Source organism: Vipera berus, assembly GCF_964194415.1.
Source record: "Vipera berus genome assembly, chromosome: 6".
Taxonomy (NCBI): Eukaryota; Metazoa; Chordata; class Lepidosauria; order Squamata; family Viperidae; genus Vipera; species Vipera berus.
Window position 1 is genome coordinate 61,452,575 of NC_138208.1, and position 25,583 is coordinate 61,478,157.

A 25,583-nucleotide genomic window follows, 5' to 3' on the forward strand; every position below is an offset into this window, starting at 1 on the left:
GCCTGGCCTGATGGGATGGGGTTGGGTTTTATAAATCGGTTTTAACTTTTAATATGTACTAATTTATTTACGGGCATTGCTGTTTAATTACTTTTTAATCTTTGTATCTTGTTTTTTATTATGTATTGCCCTGTTCACCGCCCTGAGTCCTTCGGGAGAAGGGCGGTATACAAATTAAATTAAATTAAATTAAATTAAATTAATTCTTCTACGTTCTTTTCTCCTTGGAGTGGTAAAAGCAGAGAGCTGAATTTTATCCTGACTCTGATGATAATGTACTGAGAAAAATTGTTGCCAACCATTTTTTTCCCAACCAAAGTGAACTTACTAAAGTCTGGCAGAGGAAACCCTGCCAGAGGATTCTTCCAAAACTTGCGTACTGCTAAGTAGATGGGCCTCAGTGGCTTAAAACAGGAGCTATTTTGGCAATTGTCCACTGGGGAAAAATTATTCATTGTTGAACTTAATTCTTAAATTTTCTGTCACCTTTATCTTGCTAGTTAAACATGCATAAAGTGTATTCCTCAGACATTTATATTTTCTTTCTTTAAATGATTAAATCCAAATACATGGGATTCTATTGTCATCAAATATTTTTAGAAGACTTTATATATGATTACGTTGTGGTGAATTTCTCTGTTAAACAAATATTTTTTTGCTAAACCACTTCACTAGCTCCTTTCCTTGGTGTGTTCTTTGCTAATCTGCCTACATTTAGGTATGGTATTTTAGTGATCAGAATGTAATCTTCATCATTTGCTTAGGTTGGAAAAGTACAACGATGTAGACTAAATGAGTGCAAGATACAATTCACCATATGTCAAAATAGCTGCCTTCAGTATCTTGTCCAATTGATTTTGATGATTGTTGAACCATAAATGTTTATATACGTGGGAAATTAAGGCATGTAATTGAATTATTCTCTTCCAACAGCTCTGAAAAGTCCAGCTGCATTTCATGAACAGAGAAGAAGTTTGGAACGGGCCAGGGTAAGTCTTTGAATGCTTAGCAGCTATATCATTTTTCTTTGATCTCTGATTTTTCCAAATGGAGACCTCCATTCTCCTGGAGTATTTTATGTTATACATTATATGTAATATGATGGAAATGGTAGCATTATTAATAGAATTAGAGCCTAGGATCCCTATAGCAGAGAGAGAGAACTTCCCCCTTCAGTAATCCTACAATTTATTTGATTGATCCCACTGTCTGCTTCTATGATATTAACTGTCTGCTAATATAAATTTAAGTGGAACAACTTCTGGTTGAATTGAATAAATACACCATATCTTGGGCTACAATCATAAAGACCTTCAATGAGTTTGATGAGGAGTTGTGACTGAGTGACTTGGCTTGACGTGTTTTAAAACTAAAATGTGTGGGGAATTATAATTTCAATCAAAACCTTTACGTTTGTTATACAATGATATGTATATAGTCTGGGAATAAGATTGATTTAAGTGTCCCTGTTAGTAGATGTGAAAATAGACAATTAATGTATCCTAAACATTTCATAACACCACAGTGTTGGAAACTTTGTGCTTCATTTCCCTCAAGGTTTTCAATCTCTGATTAAATACTGTGCACTCATGCAAAGTAAGCAAAGTTATATGGTGGACCTTTTGCTTCTTCCATTCTTTAGCAGCATAGCTGCTGAGATCTGAGGCAGTGTTATTTCTTCTACTTAAGAATCTCATCATGAATTGTAACAGGAAAATCTTGCATATTCCATATTTATAGTCTTGTGACTTCATTGAAGTTTAGAATGTATTTTTCTGTGTTTTACAGACAGAGGATTACTTGAAACGGAAGATCCGGTCCCGACCAGAGAGGTCGGAGTTGGTGAGGATGCACATTCTAGAAGGTACAGTCTCTGGTGTATGGTTGTTTAGTAAGTTTTTGAAAACATACAAACTATAGACATTCATTGTTCTCATGTATCACTTCTATTCATTTAGAAATGGATAGGCTAATAAAGTTAGGGCCTAAGTACTTCTTGCCTAAGTAGCTCTTGCAATATCAGTTATTTTGTGCTAGTCTTACAACTTGAGGAATAAGATTTTTAAGGTAGTTTTCTAAATATATTGCTGTTGGTCCTGGAAAACTGGCTGACTGTGAAGAATGTAATAATTGTTAAAGAATAAAAACATTACTTCTGTTTTTATAGTGGAAAAAAATTGGTTATTGCAGTATATGTAATATACTGCCAGATGTAATATGCTACCAGATTCTGCCTGCGGTGATGATAATTATATACATATTGCTGAAGAATATGAAGGGGAAGATGCCATTGGTGGGCTTCCTATCAACATCTGGTTGGTCATTGTGAGAACAGACAACTAGGCTAAACCTCTGGCATAACTCTTTTCTGTTTTTATTAACCTCTAAATAGTTTCTTAAATGTTAGTTTAAATTAGCAATTTATTCTGTATTAAACAGTTTCTACAACTTTTTGCAAAATTTTAAAGCATCTTGTTTCACAACATTAGCAAATCTGAAAATTGTCCAGAAAGTCTTTGTCAGATGGAAGCAACAAAAACTGCTTGTGAATAGATACAAGCAGAAGCTTTATTGTTAGTCATCTACGTTACAAGAATCTTACAATGAGAATAGTCAGATAAGGGCTTCAGGAATTCTGGGGAAGGGTGGCCTATGCCACTTTCTACAGTGCAAAGACTCTAAGGTGGTCCCACTCTTAACACCTAATTGGAATGTTTCACCACAGTCTATCACTTTATATTTGACTTCAAAAGAAAAGGCATCTTTTTCTTCAAAAGAAGAAGTGTCTCAAAATTTTCATAAAAAGGAAGTTGGAAAGGAAAGTTAGTAATATAGGCTCAGCTAAAATATAAGCAGATCAGGAAATGTACTATCAAATACAAGAGGTCATCTGCATGATTAACAATGTCAAGGAAGCTATTGGAAAAATGGCTTCCTCTAAAATTTGGACTATGGCCAAATGAGAACAAAACACACTGTTTTCCATAAGATGCCCAAGAGATGCAAAAGATTTCAAAGTACTCATTGCTAATAATAGTATGCTAAGAAGAGATGGAATTGGTATGGAAGTTGGATTGTTATTGTTGATGAAAAGAGATTTAAAGAATGCTGGAAAGAAGGAGAATGAGAAACTAAATCACTTTGTACACCAATGAATGCTTACAAAATTATTTGATGTAGCAAAAAATATGGATCCATAAGATTTTTTGGGGGAATAGAGTATTAAAATGGCCAATGTAACAGTTTTTAATAGATCCAAGAAGTAGTTCAGTGATCAAGCAAATAAAAAAGAACAGAAGTTTAAGACAAGTTCAAAATTGTTTTCATTCATCAGGAAGTCATGGAAATAGAGAGTGCTGCTCTCCAGTGCTGCAGGGAATATGCTTTGTTTTTCTTCTGAAAGATGACAAAAAATATGCAAACATGATCTAAATGTTTGCTGGAGGAGAAGCTGAAAGAGTTAAAGACAAAATCCAGTTCTCAGCTGATCAATGAAGATGGGGAATTTTTGAATTGGATACAAGGAGTGCTTGCAGAAAGAGATAAACACTAGAAAGCATCCCAGATTAAAACATGCCGAACTGTGGAAAGTTACAGGAATCTGAAACACAAGCCCAAGTCTGTCAAGTGAGCTCTTATATTTTAAAGCTTCAGAACAATTTCCATAATCTCATTATTGATGATCTTTATGAACCCTTGGATGAAAAGCACCTGCCAAGCCTCAGAGCGGCAAAGGCGACTATACAAACCTTGCCATGGGAGTAATGTCTGCCTATGCATGAAGTAGTAAACAGTGGTGATCAGGTACTCTCTCTACTGAGAGGGACTGAAGCAGCAATCTTGGCTGGACCATTTAGCTGTGTTGCTTTCCCGGGTCATGAATTTGGAACAAAGCTAAAAGGTATCCAAAGTTCTTTAAGCCTGCTCTGTCTAGTAGTGTTCATGAGAACAAATGGCACCGAAAATGCAACTGTGGAGAGAGTTGCAAGGTGGAATACTGGGCAGGAGAGTGAAGGAGCAGGAGGGTCACAGGTGGTGGTTTCTTCACACCTTTCTGTTGAAGGATGTGATCCAGGAAAAAAGAAAATACATTTTTCTCTGAAAAATGGAAGATTACTAAGATGGTTCCCCCCAAATATAACAGGAAAGTGTCTTGTAAGTTTGATCTAGCAGGCTCTGCAATGAATTCTGTGTGGAAGAGAGAAAGATCTGGGAAACAATATTATGTGAAGTACTGGGAAACAGACTGAAAGGGGTATTCAGGATGTGAAGGCAACAACTGAGAATGTAAAGACAGGAAAGAATAAGTCAAGATATTTGAACAAAGGTTTCCATAATTTCTTTACAAAAAATTAGAAGAAGTAACTCTTCTGAATTCCTAATTCAGGAAGGCAAAAATGATTTATTAGGACTTGTTGAAACCTAATAGGACAAAACATATGAGTGGAATGCCAGAATTGAAAGGTATCACTTACTTGAATAGGCCTGGCAAAAGGGGAAAAGAAGGTATATGTAAAGGAGGTGCACACACAAGGAATTTGACCATGGACTGAAGAACATTTGAGTAAGTCAATAGCATTCGAGTAAGAATGCAAGAACTGGATAATGCTCTTATTATTTTTTATAGAACTGTCAGGGCAGAGAGTATTTGGATATCTGTTTTTTTTTTAAAAAAAACCTCAGGGAGAAACCACATTGTCTCAAATTCCTCAGTGATTTTGTTGATCATCAATAGGAAAAATGTTGATGAAAAGATAAAAATAGAAGAAGAAAGAGGAGGGCTGTTTACCTATGTTCGTAGCTAAAGAAAAATGAAATGAGATGGGGATGTGACTACCATGAACCTCATCACCACCACCACTCTCCATCCAGCTCAAGACTGTTTTGTCTCTTAATCTGGACTTTTTTTTTGGAAAGTGTTGCCAAACTTTTCTCCCACTCCTCCTGCAGGTGCAGATTCCATCACAGCCCAGCTGATTAATAAAGTTTTCTTGGCATCTAGAAAAGAATATATTGCTTGGAAGAATCCAGCAAGGGTTTATCAAGAGCAGGTCATGCTGAAGCAACTTGATTTCCTTTTTTGATAGAATGACCAGTTTAGTTGAATGTGGAAATGAGGTGGACTTATTGTACTTATCATCAACAAAATATTCAACAGAGTCATGAGATTCTGGTAAAGAAATACAGTTTTAATAGCATTAAATGGATAGTGAGTCGGTTGAACAATTTCTCCACCAAATGTACATTGGTGCTTCTGCATCAAGCTGGAAAGAGATGCCAAGTGATGCCGTGTTTCCCTGAAAATAAGGCCCAGTGTTATTTTTTTATATATTTTTTTTTGCCTCCAAAAGAGGCATTAGGTCTTATTTTGGGGGGGATGTCTTATTTTTTCCACTGTCTCACCTCGCAGCGGCACCAACAACAATCCCGTCCAGCAGGAGCCCGTATGGCTGGCGCCGGTCCATTTCTTCCACAGCCACTCGCTGCCACTCGCATGTGTTGCCCCCAGCCTCCGTTTCTTTGGCAGAGGCCTTCAGGAAAGACCTCTGCAGCTGAGAATGGAGCCCCGGGTTGACGTGTGCATTGCCCCCCCAAGTCTCCATTTCAATCAAAGACATAAGTATAGGATGTGGTGGGTCATATTCTCTTGATTAATCATAAGCTATCTGGAAGCCAATAGCACTTGCAAAAAAAAAAGGAAAGTAAATGCAGTCCTAGGCTGCCTCAATCAAAGTATAGTGCCAGGATGCTGATAAGTCATTGTTTCTTTCTTTTCTAGGTTGGTTAGACTGCATCTAACATATTACATGCAGTTCTGGAAACAGCATTTTAGGAAGAACATTTAATAATAAGTATAGAAAGAGTCCTGGCGTTGCAATGGCTAGAATGCAGTATTGCAGGCAAACTCTGCCCATAGCCTGGAGTTCGATTCTGACCAGCTCAAGGTTGACTCAGCCTTCCATCCTTCCGAGGTCGGGAAAATGAGGACCCAGATTGGTGGGGCCAATATGTGGACAGTGCTGTAAAACGCTGTGGAGTGGTGTATAAGTGCTATTACTATTGCTAGTATCCAGGGTAGAACAACCAAGGGGTAAGGGGCCTGGAAGGAAGAACATGAGAAATGGCTGGAGGCATTGGGATCCTTTAGCCCAGAGAAGAGGTTCAAGAGACATGACAGTTGTTTTCAAGGACCTGAAACTTTGTCACTTAGGAGCAAGTGCAACATTGTTAAAGTTATTCCAGAAAATAGGACAAGAAAAAAATAACTTTAAATTACAAGGATGTAGATTTCAGTTGGATATTATGAAAAATTGTCTAAGAGCTGTTCAGCTGTGGAAAAGATTGCCTGGGAAAGAAGTAGATTTTTCTTTTCTTTTTTGTAAAGGTTTTTATTGGTTTTTTTCCCCATACATTCAATAATCATTTTTCAACAAACATGCTGTCTTGAGTTTACATTCGCTAATACATATTTAATTCCTAATCCTTTATTCTTTCCTCTAGCCATCGATAAAATAAGTCCCAAGTTTGATAATATTCCATTTCTTCTTTTTCTTTCAGCCTCATAGTCAGTCAATCCATCTCTGCGCATTCTAGTATTTTTTTAATTATTTCTTCTTCTGATGGTATTTCTACATTTTCCCACTATTGCGCAAATATAATTCTTGCTGCTGTTGTGACATGCAAAATCAAATACATGCTTTGTTTGTTAGTCTTTTCTGGTATTATACCTAATTTAAAAAGTTCAGGTTTAAAATCTACATGTTCTCCCAACATCTTTTCTAGCCAGTCATGTATCTTTTTCCAATAACTCTTTACTTTGTCACAAGTCTACCAAACATGATAATAAGTGCCTGACATGTTTACATTTCCAACATCTTATCTGACATGTTTTTGAACATTTTTGCTAGTCTTGCTGGTGGCAAGTGCCATCTATAAAACATTTTATATAAATTTTCTTTGTAGAAAGTTGACATTGTCAGTTTGTAATTTCTTACCCATAAATTTTGCCATTTTTCTAATTCTTTTTTAAAAAAAACAAGTTTTATTAATTTTCTAACTTTACATCCAAATATTTATGAAGCAATGTGGTGATTGGGTAGTCAAAAGTCCAATAGGAAAATCTTTTTGTACATATAGCTCAGGGTACATCAGCAAAAACTCCCTCTCCAATTCCCTTAATTATAATATCAACATCGAATTAATACATTTCTAGTTATGACACAGTCAGAGCAATTATCAATACATTTTCACATATACTTATCCATGTCCTGTTTTTAAATTTTATCTAATTCCAATACAGTGCTCCAAATTAGCCTACAGTATCTAAAAGACTTAGTTTTTGGGTAACACACATTTCCCCTATTTCATTGTATAGTAATTATCATTTCTGAAATATGTACGTTGTTCATTTAAGTGCATTCTTGTTTATATTTCAAAAAAATTCTACTTGTCATCTTAGTAATTCATCAATGATTAAAAAAAAGTATCTTTTGTTGCATCATTCCAAGTTCTGTAAAATAATTCAGTTATGTTCTAGTAGCTAATTTTCATTCCTTTAGAAATCTAGATCCTAAATATAAAATCAGTTTATATCTTTTAACGATTCCCTTTGGCCCATTAAAAGAAATTTTAAGCTCTATTATTACAAATCCCAACATTAAGAAAAAAACCATTTTTTAAATTTAACTCTAGCTTTCTTTTTGTGCCAAGCAGGCTTCCATATCAGTGCCTTTAGCTTCTCAAATGTGTCTCCCTTTCTTCCTACACACATTGTTTAAATCCAGGGAGACCATCCAGTTGTCAATTTTTCAGAGAGCGACCCCTTTATAGTCATTGACTTGTTGCTCTAATAGATCAAATCTCCATGTTTGACATAGTATAGTTGTCATTCTTCTTCCAATCCCATCTGGCTTAGGTAAGAGGTCATGTCCAGTGTTATAGTTATTATTTGGTTGGCTAGATTCTCAGAGTACTGTGTTTGAAGGCCTTTGGCATCATCCACCTTAGTATTGCTTTTTTCAGCTTCTGTTGTTTGTTGAATTGTAAGTTTTATAGTTGAAATCGAAGTTTGGGCATCAAGGCTCTCAGTAGATTGTACTTGGTCTTTAGGGTCCCCTATTTTGATGTTGATTTCCTCCTCTTCTGTTGGTTTTTGGATTGTCAATTCATCAGTTGAAGTCAAGGTCTCATTTGGTGAGTTTATGCTGTCAGATTTGTCTTTCAATCTGGTTTTTATTTGCTCAGTCATTGCCAGAATTGTTTCAAGTATAAGTTTATAATCAAGTGGTGGATAATATTTTTCCATTTCTTTGATGTTTAGAGATAGATCTTTAGTGGGGGCTATTTTAATAAGAGTCAGTAAATGTCCACGTCCACTATTCCTAAAAGTTGTTTTTCAGTACCATGTGTTTCCAATTCTTGTCTTTAAAGATAATGTCAAGGACAAATCTGAGTTACAGTCAGTTCTCACAATAAAGAAAAAGTTTACTTGCTATGCCAGGTTTCGCCACAAGATGTCCTCAATAGCATGTAAAATCTTTCCAGAGTCATATGACGCTTTTATCCAATTAATCCATTTTTTTTCTTTTCCCCTTCTTTCACAGCTTGAGCAGTAAATAGGGTAGCAGGTCCCCGCAGAAGTAAGAGCTTTTAGTAGACCAAAAATTCCAGAAGTACAAATAAGGTTGCTTAATTATTTAGCTTAGTTATTTCCATTTCTTTTGAGGCTTTAGAGTTTTAGTTCCCCAGGTAGGTAGTCGCCGATCTTTCAAAAAAAAAGGGAGAAGATTTTTAAGAGTCCCACAGGAAAGTAATTAGGGAAATAAGGAAGGTAAGGTCTCACCCTAATCCTCCAGATTGCTTTGTTGTGCTTGATGGTGATTTTGGCTTTTGGCTGGGAACAGCTTAATGATCGGCCATGTTGATGGCTGATCTTTTCTTCTTCGGGCCAGAAGAGCTGCTCTGGATCAAACAGAGGGCTGCCGCCCTTCTGCAATCACAAGGAGGGCCTCCTCACAGTGGTCACCCCTAGAGGGCAACTTTCGACCCTTTTCAGGGTCCTCCAAGGAAGAAAAACCATATGGCGGGGAGAGTGTCCTTCCCACACATCTGCCGGCGCTGTGCGTGCAAACCGGAAGCCACAATTTTTCTAATTCTATATTGTATCCAAATTTTTTTGCCCATCTTATCATGGTTTCTTAACTTGTACGCTTTCCATTTTCAAAGTTAATAGAAAAGCATACATTTTCTTAATTAGTTTCTCATCAGAAGTATATTTCTACCATCACAATTCTTCATTCTTCATCTGAATAAAACATTTTAGAATCTATTGTCTCTTTAATTTATACAGCAACACCCCTTTTTTCTGTTGTTGCATAGAAAATTAAATCTAACTGGGACTGCGTGGAATGCTTTAGTTTAGAAAATATTGAGCAAGGAAGCAGGTTAATTATATAAAATTATGTATGTTTTATTATAAAAATGTTTTCCTTTCTAGTATTTGTTAAATCCAAGGATATCTAATAAATCAAAATGGTCAGATTTTTAGGTTAAAAAAAGAGTAAAAATTGAATTTCTTTCTACAATTAGTGATAGCTCCAATTTTGATAATATTAAATGGAGATTAATTACATTAAAATAAGGTTATCAATGGAGGAGGAGGAGAAGGAAGAGGAAGTATGGATAATTGATGTAGCAATACCAGGGGATAGGAGAATAGAAGACAAAGAATTGGAGATCACAAAGCATCAAGATCTGAAAATCGAAGATGAAAGATTATGGCATAATCAACTGTTGTGGTTATTGATACGTTGGGTATGATAACCAAAAATATTGGGGGCACTTAGAAAATCTGTGCGTCGACAAAATTTGTACCTTGTCAATTACAAAAGCCACACCTCTTGGATCAGCACATATGCTATATCGATTCATTACAACATCCTAGGTTCTTAGGAAGAACTCAAATGTGTATTAAGGCCATCTAAAGAACTGGCAGGTGTGATTTCACCATGATTGTGAATGGTGAATATGATAATATTATTAGTATTAGTATTAGTAGTATGCTATTCATTTCTCAACTCTAGACAGCTAACAAATAAAGAAATTATAATAAAAGATGGCAAGTGGGATGAAGTAGGGGGCCTTACTCTTCCTCACTGAAGGACCTGGTTGAAGAGTCAGGTCTTTACAGCTCTTCTAAACCACAGCAGAATAGTTTAGAACTGATCCTTGTTCCAGAGGGCTGGCCTTGCTGCTGAGAAGGCTCAATTTGGGGGTCCTGATAGATGACATTAAGCTAAACTGATAATGTCAATATTTTATATTCTCAAATACCAGTTGCTGTTATTACAAATACAGATATTTTTGTGTGTCCTGCTTTGGGTCTTCTCACAAAATTCAGGTTAGCTAATGGAGTAACAGGCCTTTGGAACAAGTCAGAAGGGCAGGTCTGTTATTCTTAAAAATTATTTAGGTATAAGAGTACCAGTATGGTTAGGGTTGGCTTTTTATGTACTGCTTGAGATTCTCCAAAAGGAAACTACAGAACTGATTTCTGTAATGGGTTTTATAGTTAAGAAATAATCGTGTTTTTGTTGTTTCTGTTGAACAGAGACCTCTGCTGAACCTTCTCTTCAGGCCAAGCAGCTGAAGTTGAAGCGGGCTAGATTGGCTGATGATCTCAATGAGAAGATTGCCCAGAGACCAGGCCCCATGGAATTGGTGGAGAAAAATATTCTGCCTGTGGAATCAAGCTTGAAGGAAGCGCTCATTGGTAAGTCTGCTAAAAAAAGGAAGCTTTGTAGTAGATAAAACAGTAGCTTCTTTTTTTAATCCCTTCTTTAAAATAAGGAAAACAGAATATATTTGCTGTTTTGTATAACCATAAAATATTTCTGCCCTCAACTTCCTATCCTGCATAAATGGTTTCAGTCAAAATTTTGTGAGCAAGTTTATAAGAAAAATTACAAGCAGAAATGGAGCTGACATCTAAGACTGAAGAGATGCTGTACAAAAGTTGTCTGCCTCTGGCATTGTATTCTGTTTTCTTATAGTCATATTAAAGTGGAACCCTATTCTAAGTGAGTGATGGAGAGTAGCATTAAATACAGATTAATTTATGTAGGATAAGAGGAGCAGAAATATTTTTATGGATACAATGTATGGATACAAAGCATAAGCACTGCAAGGAGTCAGGCCTCACACAATATATAGAAAGTGTCTCTTACTCCTGAATTGTAACAGCTTAAAAGATTTGTGGATCACTGCCTGATTGGTCATTCTGAAGGAGTTTTAGAACTTGTAAGATTGCACATATGTTCTTCTGGATTTATTTTACTTTTACAAAAAATAGGAGTATTTTTAATGTTTTGTTAAAAAAAATCTCCCCTGTTCTTTATTGTATTCAGAATTAGATTTTGGTTTTTGTTAACAACTTCTGGTCAATTGGTGAATCTAATTGTATATGTACAATGCACAGTTGTCTAAAGTTCCTCTACTTTTCACCATCTTGGATTTTATAGTGGCCCAGAAATGTCCTGCTGGTTTTCAGTGATCCAGATCCTCTGTTTTTAATTAATTAACGTTGCATTTGTTGTTTTTAGTAGGTCAAGTGGACTATCCTAAAATAGCAGATAATTCCTCCTTTGATGAGGACAGCAGTGATGCCCTGTCTCCAGAACAACCGGCTAGCCATGAATCCCAGGCATCTGTGCCATCCCCAATGGATGCTCTGATGAGTGATTTAGTTCCTACTCCCACAGTGGCATCCCCTGCTCAGGTGAGGACACCTTAGGTGTTGCCCCTTGTTGCATTTTTTTTTAATTCCATTTATATCCCGCCCTTCTCCGAAGACTCAGGGCGGCTTACAAGCTTAGCAGTTTTGATTGTAGAAGCTCAAGCAAGAAAGGTATTTTCCTTGGCAGAAAAGATTCATTATGGGAATTTGTGCTTATTAGCAATAAAACACTTGATACCTGAATCTTTTTTTAGATTTCTTTTTATCCTATCTTTTATTAGGTGGCAAACATAAATAATACTCCTTCCTCCTCCTGTTTTCCCCACAACAATAACCCTGTGAGGTGGGTTGGGCTGAGAGAGAGTGACTGGCCACAAGTCCCCAGCTGGCTTTTATACCTAAGGTGGACTAGAACTCCCAGTTTCTTAGTTTCTAGGCCAGCACATTCACCACTACACCAAAGTGGTTTTCAAACTGGATCTTGAAACAATATTAATAACATCACTTATGCTGTTTTCCTTTGTGGAAAAAATAAATTCCTATTTTCTTAAAATTTGACCATGGAAAGAAGTAAACTCTCTTATTATATGGTGGGATTGATTCTGGAAATTGGCTTTGCTCACATATCTGTATTTTGCAGTACACAAATGTACCTGAGCAGTTGTCTGCCTTTTTATGATACTGTAGAAGTCACCTGCTAACTGCTTATTCTGTCTTCTGAAAATTCATCTGGACACACTCATATTCATCTACTTTGTAGATTGTGTGCCAGTTAAAAATCAGCACAGACTGCACTGAGACAACTTATGTGTCTGAACAGCCTCCAACCCCCTTGACACAGCCGCCACCTCCAGTGCCTCTGAATCTCACTAATGGAATTGCTCCTGCTGCTGCCAAACCTCTTCCAACTCTTATAAAGGTACCTTTTGTATTAGGTCTTAAGTACTACTATCAGCCAAAAAATCTATTACTGGTATGTCAAGGATTTCCTTTAACGATTAGGTGAGATACTGAGTAATGTGATCTTGATCAAGATCATGAATCAACCATTCAATGCCATTTTCAATTCCTTATTAAGTAAATAGTTACTAAAGTGATACATTAGGATCCTTTGCTAGTAGATTAGTAGTTTTGACACAGTGTGGAAATATTTTCACTTAAATACCCAGAGCTGATGACATGTGTTTCCCTTGCTGTATCATTCCTTTTTTTTCCTGTCAGTTTGGAATATGATGTATATGGAATGTAAATGCTGTGGATTTATGCGTGTATAAAGTAGACAGAAATTTAATGAATAAAAAACTGCAATAGACCATTAATTGGTCTAAGGATTGTGCATGCAGGTTCACTGCATTGATGTAATATAATTGTTATATCTTAAAATTAGCATTATACTAGTTCAGGAGTCTCCAAACTTGGCAACTCCCAGAAGTCCATAAATCTTCAAGCTGCCAAGTTTGGAGACTCCTGGTCTAGTTAAAAGCTAGCAGTGTTATACTTATTTAATAGGTATACATTTATTAGGGCAGATCAGTAGAATGAAGAAATTGTATGGAAAATATTAAACCAACCAATCATTTCTCAAAATGTCACTCGTTATATTTATCATGCCACCATCCTATCCTGAACCACCTATTTTTCTTTCAAACAGCAAAGCCAGCCAAAATCTTCATGTGAGAAGTCCCAGCGTAGCAAAAAATCCAAGGAGCCGAAACCAAAAGTCAAGAAGCTGAAATATCACCAATATATTCCACCGGACCAAAAACAGGATGAAGAAGCTCCCCCCATGGATTCATCTTATGCCAAAATCTTGCAGCAACAACAGCTCTTTTTACAGCTCCAGATCCTTAATCAACAGCACCAACAGCACTACAACTATCAAACCATCCTCCCAGCTCCACCAAAGTAGGGGTTTCTTCTTCTTAAAATTCTGAATTTTTATTTCTCAAGAGCTTAGTATCAACAGAGCTGCAGCCTATTTCTCTATCTGTCCATTCCCATCAAAGTATGAGATTTGTAAAGTCAACCCATCATCAACTCAATCATAGCCATATTTCTTCACTTTCTAACGTTCACTTGATTGGAAGTATAGCTTGCAAATATTAGAAGTAAGTGAAAATGGTAAATGTACTTGTAATAGTGAAGATGTCGTAAGATTTTAGTGTAAAGATAAGTGTAAGATAAATGTAAATAAAAGTTTTGGCAACATAATTTTGAGAGAGGTTTTGAAAATCCCCCAATCAGTAATGCATATATTTAATTGGATATTCATTTGTTTACTTGTTTCTCCGTAAACTCAGCAAACATGTTTTTCATAACCCAGCCTCATCTGCCGACTCTGGGCAGGTATCAGGCTAGAAACCAGGAATCTGAGTTCTAGTCCTGCCTTAGGCATGAGAGTTGGCTGGGTGACTTTGGGCCAGTCACACATAGTCCACCTCACAGGGTTCTTGTTGTAGGGACAATAGGAAGAGGAAGGAGTATTATGCATGTTTGACTAACTTAAAAGTGGTAGGATCAAAATTTAATCAATAAATAATCAATACAGAATGAAACTAAAAAGATAATGGTTAATAGGAATTTCCCAGATGGCTGCTTTTCCTCATTTAGTCCTGCTGAAAAGCATGATGGAAGTCCTTATAATGATCTTTTTGTTTTACTTCATATTTCTCTGTTTCTACTGCATTCAAAACATAAGTACTGAAGAAAATATCTGAAGTTTTCATGATTTATCACAAAGTATAGCTGAAAGCAAATGCTAAGCCAGCAGCGATGATTTGCATTGTGCTTTATCTAAGTGCTTGGCACCTTTTATAAGCATTGTCAGACTAGATTAAGAAGTTTTCTCAGCAGTGAATGTTCAGCTTCCTCTGGGAAGTGCAGAAGCAAAGACTGAAGACAAAGGTTCTGTTGCTAGTTTCTTGCAGCTGGCTATTCAATTCACCTTTTCTTTCCCCTTCAGGCCTTTAGGAGAACAGAATGGCAACAGCACCCCAGCCTTGCGTAATCTTTCCACTGCTGCCAGAAACGGCTCTTGTCTTTCTTCTAGTTCTAGCGGGCTCTTGCGACAAAATAGCAATTCTCCAGTAGGCAAACCTGGGGCTCTCCCTACTAACCTTGATGACATGAAGGTAACCAAGCATTTGTTAGCTGCTTTGAGAAGAAATATTAGACATACAATGAAAGTAAAATAAACATTATTGTGAATATGCAGCACAGCAAATATTTAAAATGTAAGAGAATGTATTTCAGATTCCATCTTCTGGTGTGGTGGCTAATATAGCAGCTATAAAACAAGGATAAAATATTAGAAAATAGATAAATATTGTAAGTATATAATGCCTAATCTTCTTAAGCTTGAGGCACTCCACCTTATACATCTAGGAATCATCTTGTATTTGTATTATTGTTGGATGGGTTATCATTACTACTGCAATAACAGAAGCATCATTTAGGCTGTAATTACTTGCATAGCATTACTACTAGTTCTGGTAATTTTGGATCAAATTTAAGATAATACAGTTCCTGCATGTTTACATCAGCTTTCTTTTACCTAAATATAGAATGTATTGTAATTACTTGTCTAGTTGTTCATTCAATATTATGAATTATAATACAGGTTCTTTATTTTATTTCATTTAAACAGTACGTTGCCTTAGCCTTTAAAATTTGTTAATAAAAATGTGGTATAAGTTATTTATTGCATTGTTAGTTGATGGTGATACTATCATTGAAACTGATGAGTTTGATGCTAGCCATACATTTTATTTATTGGTGGTGATAGAATTGTCCTTTGAAAATGGAACTTTTGTGCTCTTTGTTTTATGCCTTATAATATGTGGCATCCGTTCTTTAAAAAATATATTAGAATTGAAAGGATGGACCCCTCATGTTTACTTCCAACTGTGACTTGATGTAGCCTTAGTAAGTAAGGGTATCTTAGGTAAAACAACTTCTGATAGAATTCTGACTCTTTGATAGGTGGCAGAGCTAAAGCAAGAGTTGAAGCTAAGGGCATTGCCTGTTTCGGGTACCAAGACAGATTTAATTGAGCGGCTCAAGGCTTATCAAGAGCAGAATGGTATAACCAGTCGAGTAATTGCTGCTCCGAAGGCTAACACAGCAATTCTCCCGAAGACTACTGAAGTGGTGGTAACTTTCCCAGCTGCTCGGCTGAGTACAGGTCCTGCACTTGTCAATACAGGCCTTACTTCAACAGAGGTTGTTGTAGCCACTGTCACGGGCAATGGGGTCATGAAGTTTGGGAGCACAGGCTCAACTCCTCCTGTGTCACCCACTCCCTCTGAACGTTCTCTGATAAGTGCTGGAGATGAGAATTCAACTAGTGGTGATACCTTTGGGGAGATGGTGACTTCTCCCCTGACTCAGCTTACTCTACAAGCATCGCCAGTCCAATTTTTGGTAAAAGAAGAGCCTTCCAAAGGTAACACTTGTAGCACAAATGCAATGTCAAGGGTAGAGTCCAGCATAAACAGCAACCAAGACATGGAGGTCCAGGATAAAGACCAGATGCTGCAGGAGAAAGATAAGCAGATTGAGGAACTCACCCGGATGCTAAAACAAAAACAGCAGTTGGTGGAGATGCTAAAGCTGCAGCTGGAGAAAGAAAAGAGATCTCAACAACCACTGTCAGCTACAGTTGTTGGAGAAGACAGAGCTACAGTCTGTGAGCCCTCTATTTTTGGCCCCTCTGTCAAGAATGAAAAAGGCTTTGTGAGTTGCCAATCTGTGGAGCAGCTGAACTGCCAAATTGACCAACTAAGACCCACACAGACCACCAGCCAAATGGAGACATCAGATACAAATTTAGTGCCAAAGAAAGCAGTGATGGTGAAGCAGGAGGTGCTAGCTGCTGAAACTGAGCCACCATGTCAGACCTCATGTTTTTTCCTTGGACAACAAGCTGGAGGTTTCAGTGATTTCATCAAGGGAGCTTCCCCCCCTACCTTCATCACAGATTCCACAGGCACTCACATAGTCCTCACTGTGACCAATCAGAATGCTGAAAGGCAGAACCCCTCACCTCAGGAGAAAGTGGGAAGCAGTTCATTGCCATTGAAAGTAAGTAAATGCACAAACTCTTGTGCATTCTCTCCCTCCCTCTCTCTCACACACATAAATGCACATACACACAGAGGCACACAAAAGTGGTTGAAGAAACTAATATAATGTTAGAACAACAGGGATTGGTTTAATAATTTAGTTTGACACACAAAACATTTTGAACAAAACTTCATATGTTTCTTGCTGAAAGCAGTTTATCAGAATGAAATCATACTGTTGTGATAGCAACCATAAATTGTCCACTTGTGTTAAACTAGATCTGCTCCTTTTTTGTACACTTTCTAGATAACTCATTAGTTTTGCAAGTCCATTTTTTGTTCTCCCTGTTCAGTAAATCCCCTCCTGCACTACTACTTTAACTTTTGCCCAGACATCTATAACAGGTGACTGTGAAATTTGGCTTTCAGCCTAACTCTCAAGCATTAAAACCTGTATTTTTTTTCCAGAGAATGTCATCTCCATCTACAATAGCACCCAGCAAGCCACTTATAAAGAACTCTCCATCATCTCCTGAACTTCCACCAAAGGAGTCCATCCAGAAGGTAGCTAACCACCTGTACTCTTAACCGTGGCTTGATTTGCATACTGAAGGGTATTCCTCCTTTTTAAAATCAATGGACCAATCAGAATCTGATCTTGAATTCTTTTTCTTATCTCTCATATAGCATCAGAAGTCAGGTCTGCAAATGGTCACTGGACAGCTGCCACAAACAATCTTATCTTTTTCTGCATCTCCCAACTTGCAGCCGTTCTTCCTGAACGGCTTCCACAAAGGACCGCCGAATGCCAGAGTTCCTGATAAAACTGGCCAGTCCAGTGAGACAAAAAAGGTATTCTCAGCAGGTCCCAATATCATAAGATGAGCCTTTTGTTCAATATCTACATAAAAACACTGGATGAGGTCATCTAATCAGTTTGGGGTCCTGTATCATCAAGTGCACTAATGATACTTAATTACACCGTTTGATCCCAGCCTCTGCAAGTGAGGCAACTAGGTCTAGTCCTGATGCCTGTAGGCTGGATGGGAGGAACTCTCTCTGATTCATTCCTACCAAGACTGAGTGGCAATAGCTGCTGGGACCTCCTACATCTTAGGGTGTCCAAAAGGTGCTTTTTCAAAAGGCAACTGGACTTTGTTTTTCCTTGAAGACGTTTTGCTTCTCATCCAAGAAGCTTTCTTCAGTTCAGAACTGAAGAAGCTTCTTTGATGGGAAGGTAAAGGTAAAGGTAAAGGTTCCCCCGCACATGCGTGCTAGTCGTTTCCGACTCTAGGGGCCGGTGCTCATCTCCGTTTCATAGCCAAAGAGCCAGCGTTTGTCCGAGGACGTCTCCGTGGTCATGTGGCCGGCATGACTAGACGCCAAAGGCGCACGGAACGCTGTTACCTTCCCACCGGAGTGGTCCCTATTTTTCTACTTGCATTTTTTTACGTGCTTTGGAACTGCTAGGTGGGCAGAAGCTGGGACGAGTAACAGGCGCTCACTCTGTTACGCGGCACTCGGGATTCGACCCGCCAAACTGCCGACCTTCTGATCGACAAGCTCAGCGTCCTAACCCACTGAGCCACCGCGTCCCTTTTGATGGGAAGCAAAACATCTTTAAGGGGAAAAAAAGTCCAGTTGCCTTTTGAAAAAGCACCTTTGGGACAACCATGACCTTGATGACTGAAAATCTCCATAGACATTTACATCTTAGGATCTTCTATCTTTGCTTTTGGTGGAGTTGCACTTCCCCATTCAAAAGCAGTGTGTATGAGGATCTTTTTGAATTCACACTTCCAGCTTGAAGAGCACGTGTCAGGTGACCAAGAAGGTCTTTGCGCAGTTCTATCTGGTGATCCCTGTTGTGCCCCTTTCCGGATCAAGGGGCCCTTCAGATAGTCACTCGTGCCTAACCACCTCTTACTGTGATACATTCTAGAGGCTTCCCCTGAAGGCCATTCAAAAGTTCACCCAGGCTAGAATGCAGCAGCATGGGCAGTAATGGGCTTGTATCAGTATGTCCAGACAACACCCCTGCTTTACAAACTGCACTAGTTGCCAGTATGCTTCAGGATGTTGGTTATCACCTATAAAGCCCTATATGGCATGAAGCTACCTATTTGAAGAACTCTCTTATTGCCCCTGATTTCTGTTCAGCCAGCAAGGGCCAACAGTGGGCACACTGTTGGTCCCCTTGATTAAGTAATATCATCTGTTGGAATCTAGGAAGCATATCTTCTATGTCACAATGTCTGTTCTCTGGAAAGGGTTGCTCCTCAACTCCAGGTGGCTTCTGGAAAGGATTGCTCCTCAACTCAAGGTGGCTTCCATCCTAATGGCATTCAGGAAGGCTAAAGATCTTGCTATTTTCCCGTCTTAGGTTAGGTTGAATGGACTTCGTTGCTGGATATGTTTTCCATGATGGATGGTTAGATGCTCCATCTTGTTTATTGTTTCTATTGCATTTTTAACTTGTTTTCTTTTGTTTTGGTGGGGGGAGTGGTTGCTTACATTAACCTGTCTAGAATCAGTGGAGAGTGGGAGGGAGAGCCAAAGTCAAATGAGTATGTGTGTGGCTGGGTACATGAATAAAGCAGGATCGAATAGAGACTATAGGTCAGTTCTCAGAAAACAGGCGTAGTTTTATATTGAAATGAAATTTAGTTGTTTCTGTTAAGCATTGTTAAGCCAAGTGATGCCTTTCTAGGAAAAAAGCTTAACTTTCCTGGTAAAAATTCCATCTGGATTAGTGGAATATTCAATGGAGTATCTGTATTTTGTATTTGTGTTTGCCCTTTCAGCCATGCCTGATTTTCCTTTTCACCCATTTTGTCAGTTTTGAGGCATTTCCTTTTTGAAGTCAACTATGACTGTGTTGGAATTGCTATGTTATTGCTTCTTTGAATGTTGAATTATTCCCAGTTGGTTCAATTACATCTATTTCTTTAAAAAAAAAAGCATTGCTTAAGAGGTCTAGTATTGCTCCCCCCCCCATCAGTTCCAAAACCAGTTACTCCAGTTTACGGTTATTTATTGAATCAAAGAATGTTATCTCTCTGCCATGGTTTGAACATAAAATTTCCAGTCAGTGTGTAGATTGAAACTGAGATTAGTTGAAATCTCCCATAAAACATGGCTTAATTTTTCAGGCTGCTTTTTAATATCCCTCTTAATTTTCCTCCCCTCCCCCAACTTGTACATGGCTGATGGTGGGCCACCCAAGGTCTCCCTCACACCTTTGCAGCACCTCTGCACTTTTTTCCTGTGACTTCCTCCACTTCCTGCTAAATGACCTGCATATGACCTACTGCCAGCGTCAACATCCCTCCGTCCTGTGCGCTCCCACAGAGAGGGCCTCCTCAGGGTACCACCGGTCAGAGAATGTCAGCTGGTGACCCCCAGGGGGAGAGCATTCTCGGTGGGTGCGCCAATCCTTTGGAACCGCTTACCAGCTGAAATCCGGATGGCCCCTGACCTTCGCTCCTTCCGGCGTGATCTAAAAACTTATCTATTCCAACAAGCCGGCCTGACCTGATGGATTTGGGTTTTAAAATTTTCTCACTTTATTGCTTTATTGTATTCTTACTTTATTGCTCTGTACACCGCCCTGAGTCCTCCGGGAGAAGGGCGGTATATAAAACAAACAAACAAACAAATAAATAAATAAATATGTGGAATTAGGACAACTAGGACTGCCTGTAGGTTACTGTTGCTATGCTGTCATGCGATGTTATGCTTTATGATTGCAGATCGCATTGCTTAGCAATGGCAGTTCCTGTCCCAAATGCAGTTGTAATTCAAGGACTACCTGAACATTTTAAGGCATTCCAGTTTACCCACTTTGTCCTATGGGTTTCTGGCTTTCAGATACAAATATGGGTATACACTAATATTCTCTTGATTCTTGCATTTTTATTTAACCTTCTTGAATAGGCATCATATTAAGTATGTAGAAAATAGGCCTGCTGTCTTGAAGGTGGGTGTATGCAATTGTGTCATTAGGAATATCTACTTGAGGAATGGGTTTAATCTTATATATTTCTGATGGCTTGTGCATATTTTAAAAACAAATGGATGTTACTGTTATGGTGTCTCATGGTGTGGAAATAAGAATCCTATCAAGAGTTTTCTTAGAGAGAAATTCTATCTAGCCCTTTAATAGGAAATTTATTATATAAACTTTATTTAGGTAAGAGAAAATTATTTTTAATATATAAAAGAATACAGAGCTTCCTGAGATAAAGAAATCCATCAGGAATTGGATGATGCATAGATTGCATCGAGGACAAGTGATAACAATGGGCCATCCTGCTCAGAAGAGGAAAAAAGTATAAACTAGAGCAGCCAGAGTACATCATCAAACATTTTGTTGAAAATTTGCTCTGGAGTTGGTCTCAAAAGAATTACAGCCGCCTGTTACTTGTTCTTCCTTCACAGCTTCTCTCACAGCCAAGCTCTCCAGCTCCTCCTTCTCCACCCCAGGTGGACCTTGAGCAGCAGAAGCAGAGCCCTTCCTTCTTTGGCACTTTGCCACCACTGCTTCTCCCTGCCACCTCAGTTGTGATGAAAGAACCACCAGGCTATGAGGAGGCTGTGAAGCAGCAACCCAAGTCCTCTGAGGTGAGAGTAACTGCTTTGCTGTGAGAAATTAGGAAAGTACTTGGTATGGATCTATCCTTTTTGCAAATTATCTTAAAATTTTTGGAATTCATCTATTGACTCGATCCACTTTGCACCACTGAAGGTTACGTTCTGCCATATTTCATATGTACTCTTCATACCAGAAAGGAAGATACAGGTAAAACTTTTGGTTAGCACATCATGTTTTATATTATTTGGCCACAGGGTGATGATTATAATGTATAAATTGCTGCATTACTATTAAATGTAATACAAACCTATTCCCTTTCTTTTTTAGGAGAATGGCTGCTCAAGTCAGCAGATGGATGATTTGTTTGATATTTTAATTGAACATGGAGGTATGAAGAGAGGATCTTCTGGTCTATCATTCTGATGGCTTCTACTGCATTTAGCCCAATGGTTTAAAAGTGTGTGCCTATCAGCTTTATTTATCAAAGCAGAGAGGAAAGGCCATTCCACCAGTGGAAAATACCCTTGGAGTCCCTTTGGGCCATCCGCCCCCCTCCTAGTATTTCATTCCTCGTTACTATGAGGCTGCTGGAGGAACAAGTGTGCTGGGTCAGAATGAAGCAGTCTGCAAGTACTCCAGTTCTTATGAAATTTAGGCTTCCCACATAATGCTGGTGCTAATGGAAGAAAAAGGGAGGAAATGTTGTAAGGTGCAAACATAATACAATCAGTGTATGGAGTCTGCAGAAGCTGTTGAGATCATACTGGGTTACATTCTGAGGTTTGGTTCCTATTTCGTGTGTGGGAACTGGGGGAGATAGATACATGATGATTAGAGTCAATTAACAGAAACTTAAAGTTTTCCCCAAAAGGTGGAAAGCTGAACATTTGAGGTAAGTGATGGTGCCTTGAAGAAGCATAACAGGATGAAAGGGTCAGTGAGTGAGTGGAATGAGGAAATGGCTAATGGATGCATGAGAGAAAGCTTCACCTGTCACTGATATGAAACCACCATTATCTTCTGAAGGTGGTAAGGATGTATGTAATTCCTGAAGTGCTGCAGTAGTGGTGAGTTAATGGCTATATCATTAGTGTTAGAGTGCATGTAATTTACTTGCATTTTTTTTCCAACAGAGATTTCAGCTCAATTCAAAGAATCTCCCTTAGCAAAGAAAGATCCCACTGTTACCCCAAAATGCCCGTCTCCATCCAGCAATCATCATTCCTCAGAGCTTTCTCTGCAGGGGCCTGTGAGTCACCCAAGCTCCGTTAATCCACCAGGCAGACTGGAAGACTTCTTAGAGAGTACCACTGGTCTCTCTTTGTTGACAGCCGTCCCTGATGGAACCGAGCCCCTAATTGATCTCTACAGTGAGATGCTAAGCAGTTCAGCTATCCTGGACCATCCATCATCACCTATGGACACATCAGAATTGCACTTTGCCCCTGAATCTGCTGGGGGACCAGGTTTGGACTTGGCAGAACCCAATTTGGACAGCATGGATTGGTTGGAGCTGTCAGGAGGGCCAGTGATGAGCCTTACACCCCTCAGTTCTGCAACCCCTAGCCTCTTCTCCACAGATTTCCTTGATGGACATGATTTGCAGCTGCACTGGGATTCTTGCTTATAACTTTTTGACCAAGTAAACTGAAGGGAGTACAGGTGGGTGTAGGAGATGAGCAAGAATTTAAGTAAACAATGCATCTAATGAACCTTCTTTTTTCCTCCCCCCTTCCCAATTTTGACCAGTTTTTGTAAAGCTAGAGCCAAGGGCAAGTACCCATGATGTTTTCTGAATGAAAATTCAATCTCAGGAAAGCTGCCACTTTTTCCAGTGGTTTGTCAAAATGGGGCTCTTTCCTCAAACATTTAGCAATTGCATCAGAGTTCTATGGGTGACTGCAGATACTTCAACATCCTGCAGAAGCTGGAGCAGTTCTAGGCAAAGGATCCAGAAAAATCATTGGCAAACACAGTTCTCCTTGCTGGAGATTAATTGGAAAGCATAAAAAAATTGGAAAAAGTTGATTTGTCCACACTGTAAAGATTTTCACATAGAATATGACTCATCTGGGAAAGGAAGTGGGGAATTAGGATGAATTCATACTGAAGTTTACAATCAGTTCGGAGGGTTACAGTCTAGTTAAAATAACCTTTTTCTTGATAATGCTGTAGTGTATGTGCTTCCTGCCTATTAAGAAAGCTAAATCCATATTATATCATAACTTAAGAGAACAGCTCCTGCTGTTTAACATTGTTCTGGATTGCCCCAGTGTAAAATAAACAGAGGGCCAATTATTCTGGTTCTAGTATCTTACGAGCTAAGATTTGCAGTGAATCAAGACAGTTGTACAAAGTACAGTATTTTCAGCTTCCTGTAATTTCTTTAAAAATTATTCTAATGGTTCCAGCTATGGAATATAGGGCTGTTTTGAGGAAATGGAGTTCTGAACTGACTGGTTGGCAGTCTTAAACATCAGCACTTTGAGCTGTAAGCCCTGGTCTTTTTTATTTTTTTCCCTCCCAAAGAAGCAGGTGTATGTATGTGTGTATCTTTTCCACTCACCTCCGGTACCAACAGCACAGCCCAGCCAGCCCACCTCTGCGGCCAATGGAGCAGCTTCATTCTGCAGTTGAGAATGAAGCTCCGGCCTGCATTTCGCAGTCAAAGGCCTTTCTGGAAGGCCACTATAGCCAAGAACCTGAGCTATGGATTGAATCTATGGCTGGGTTCTCAGCTGCAAAGGAAAGGTCTCTGCAAAATGTAGGCCTGGGGACGCCACGGAAGAAGTGGGCTGGCGTGGAGAGGCCTGGCTACAAGGTAAGAGGGTGCAGGGCGCGTAGGCAGCTCCATACCCCCATCCTTGCCCTAGCTTGATTTTTAGGTGTGTGCCTCGCCCAAAACTAGGGCTTATTTTAAGAGTTTACATAATTCAATTCATAAGAACCTCGAGGAACACATGCACGTACTATTACACAGAGGAAACTTACGTAGCCATAACCCCTGCTACTGTGAAATGTGGTTGTAAATCCTAGTCTTTCCTCTTGAAACTTGTCTTTATTTTTTACCTAGTAAACTTGTACATATCTCTACAAAACTGTTCTAGAAAGCTAATGAAATTAATCATTATTAGGTGATGCTTTCCTTTAGCTTCTCCTTTTTGTAAAACTGTTACAAAGCAATCATTTTAGGCTGGGAGTTGGAACACATACCTTGCCCTTGAACTACCAGTTTAACCTTTTTGCATATGCCATTAAATATTATTAGTCAATCTCCCTTTCCATAGAGAAGAATGTGTAACTCATGGATCTGTTGGCATGAGTTTCTTCCCCACTAAAAGACTTCTCTAGTTTCACAGAATTCCAAAAACTCCTTTACTTCCGATTCTCTAACAGTTTATAGAGTCTATATCATCCTAATACCCGTTCATGATGAACAGCCTCATCTTGAAAAGTTGCGGTTATGTGACTAGCCAGAGTCCTAGAGTAGCTAATTGCAAGTGAAGCTGATTTCTGTAAAAATCTGCAGGAATCAGATTGTTAGAATTGCTGAATGTATTCATCCGTTATATTCTACAGGACATGCAACCAATCATATAGATTAGTGGCTAGTTTGCAAAGATAGCTAGTTTTGGATAGTTTGGATAATACAACTTGTATAACCTACATTAGGGCCATATCAGTGGGAGGGAGATCAGTGTGAGCATTTTTGCATGTCCCCTCGTTCTGAGAACAGTAAACAAGCTATCAAACAAGAGGACTTTATCTCAAAGGGTGCTATGACAACTGCCTGTCTCTGAAAGAAGAAACTATTCACCATAAGCAAATACAAAAATAAAATGAAAAGCTTTGACAGAACACTATTAATGAACTTAAAAGGCTTTTGAGATATTACTTGTCATGGAAGGGGGAATTGGGGTGTACATCCATTTTTCTCCAATGTATAAAATAGTATCTGTCATTTATCCTCTCTAAATTCTCCTTTTACTTCATACAGCAACTAAGAATTTGCCTCTAGTCTAAATATACACATTTTTCTGCTGAAAATCATATTTGAATAACATGTATTTGATCAGCATGCACATTTTCTTCCTGTATCCATCAACAAAAATAATTAGCAACGTAAGGAGTCTTAAGCAGGGCTTTTGGATTGACATAGAATGAACATGCAACTGGAAAAGGATATGTAATG

At 38.6% G+C, this 25,583-nt stretch overlaps 1 protein-coding gene across 4 annotated transcripts in view; it reads left to right on the top strand.

Moving 5' to 3' along the window:
* Positions 1–25,395, top strand: part of MRTFA (myocardin related transcription factor A) — a 72,631-nt gene extending 47,236 nt beyond the window's left edge. For 3 of the 4 annotated variants that reach the window (XM_081331740.1, XM_081331739.1, XM_081331738.1), the window contains 13 exons: positions 934–989; positions 1,789–1,864; positions 10,610–10,771; positions 11,601–11,776; positions 12,495–12,653; positions 13,386–13,639; positions 14,697–14,865; positions 15,716–16,816; positions 17,266–17,361; positions 17,485–17,649; positions 21,238–21,420; positions 21,719–21,779; positions 22,525–25,395. In XM_081331740.1, the coding sequence (XP_081187866.1) occupies positions 934–989; positions 1,789–1,864; positions 10,610–10,771; positions 11,601–11,776; positions 12,495–12,653; positions 13,386–13,639; positions 14,697–14,865; positions 15,716–16,816; positions 17,266–17,361; positions 17,485–17,649; positions 21,238–21,420; positions 21,719–21,779; positions 22,525–23,021 (3,155 nt within the window). In that variant the 3' untranslated portion in view covers positions 23,022–25,395. The remainder of the gene's footprint in view (positions 1–933; positions 990–1,788; positions 1,865–10,609; positions 10,772–11,600; positions 11,777–12,494; positions 12,654–13,385; positions 13,640–14,696; positions 14,866–15,715; positions 16,817–17,265; positions 17,362–17,484; positions 17,650–21,237; positions 21,421–21,718; positions 21,780–22,524) is intronic. The other variant, XM_081331741.1, reaches the window with a different exon arrangement.
* Positions 25,396–25,583: the final 188 nt, after the last annotated feature.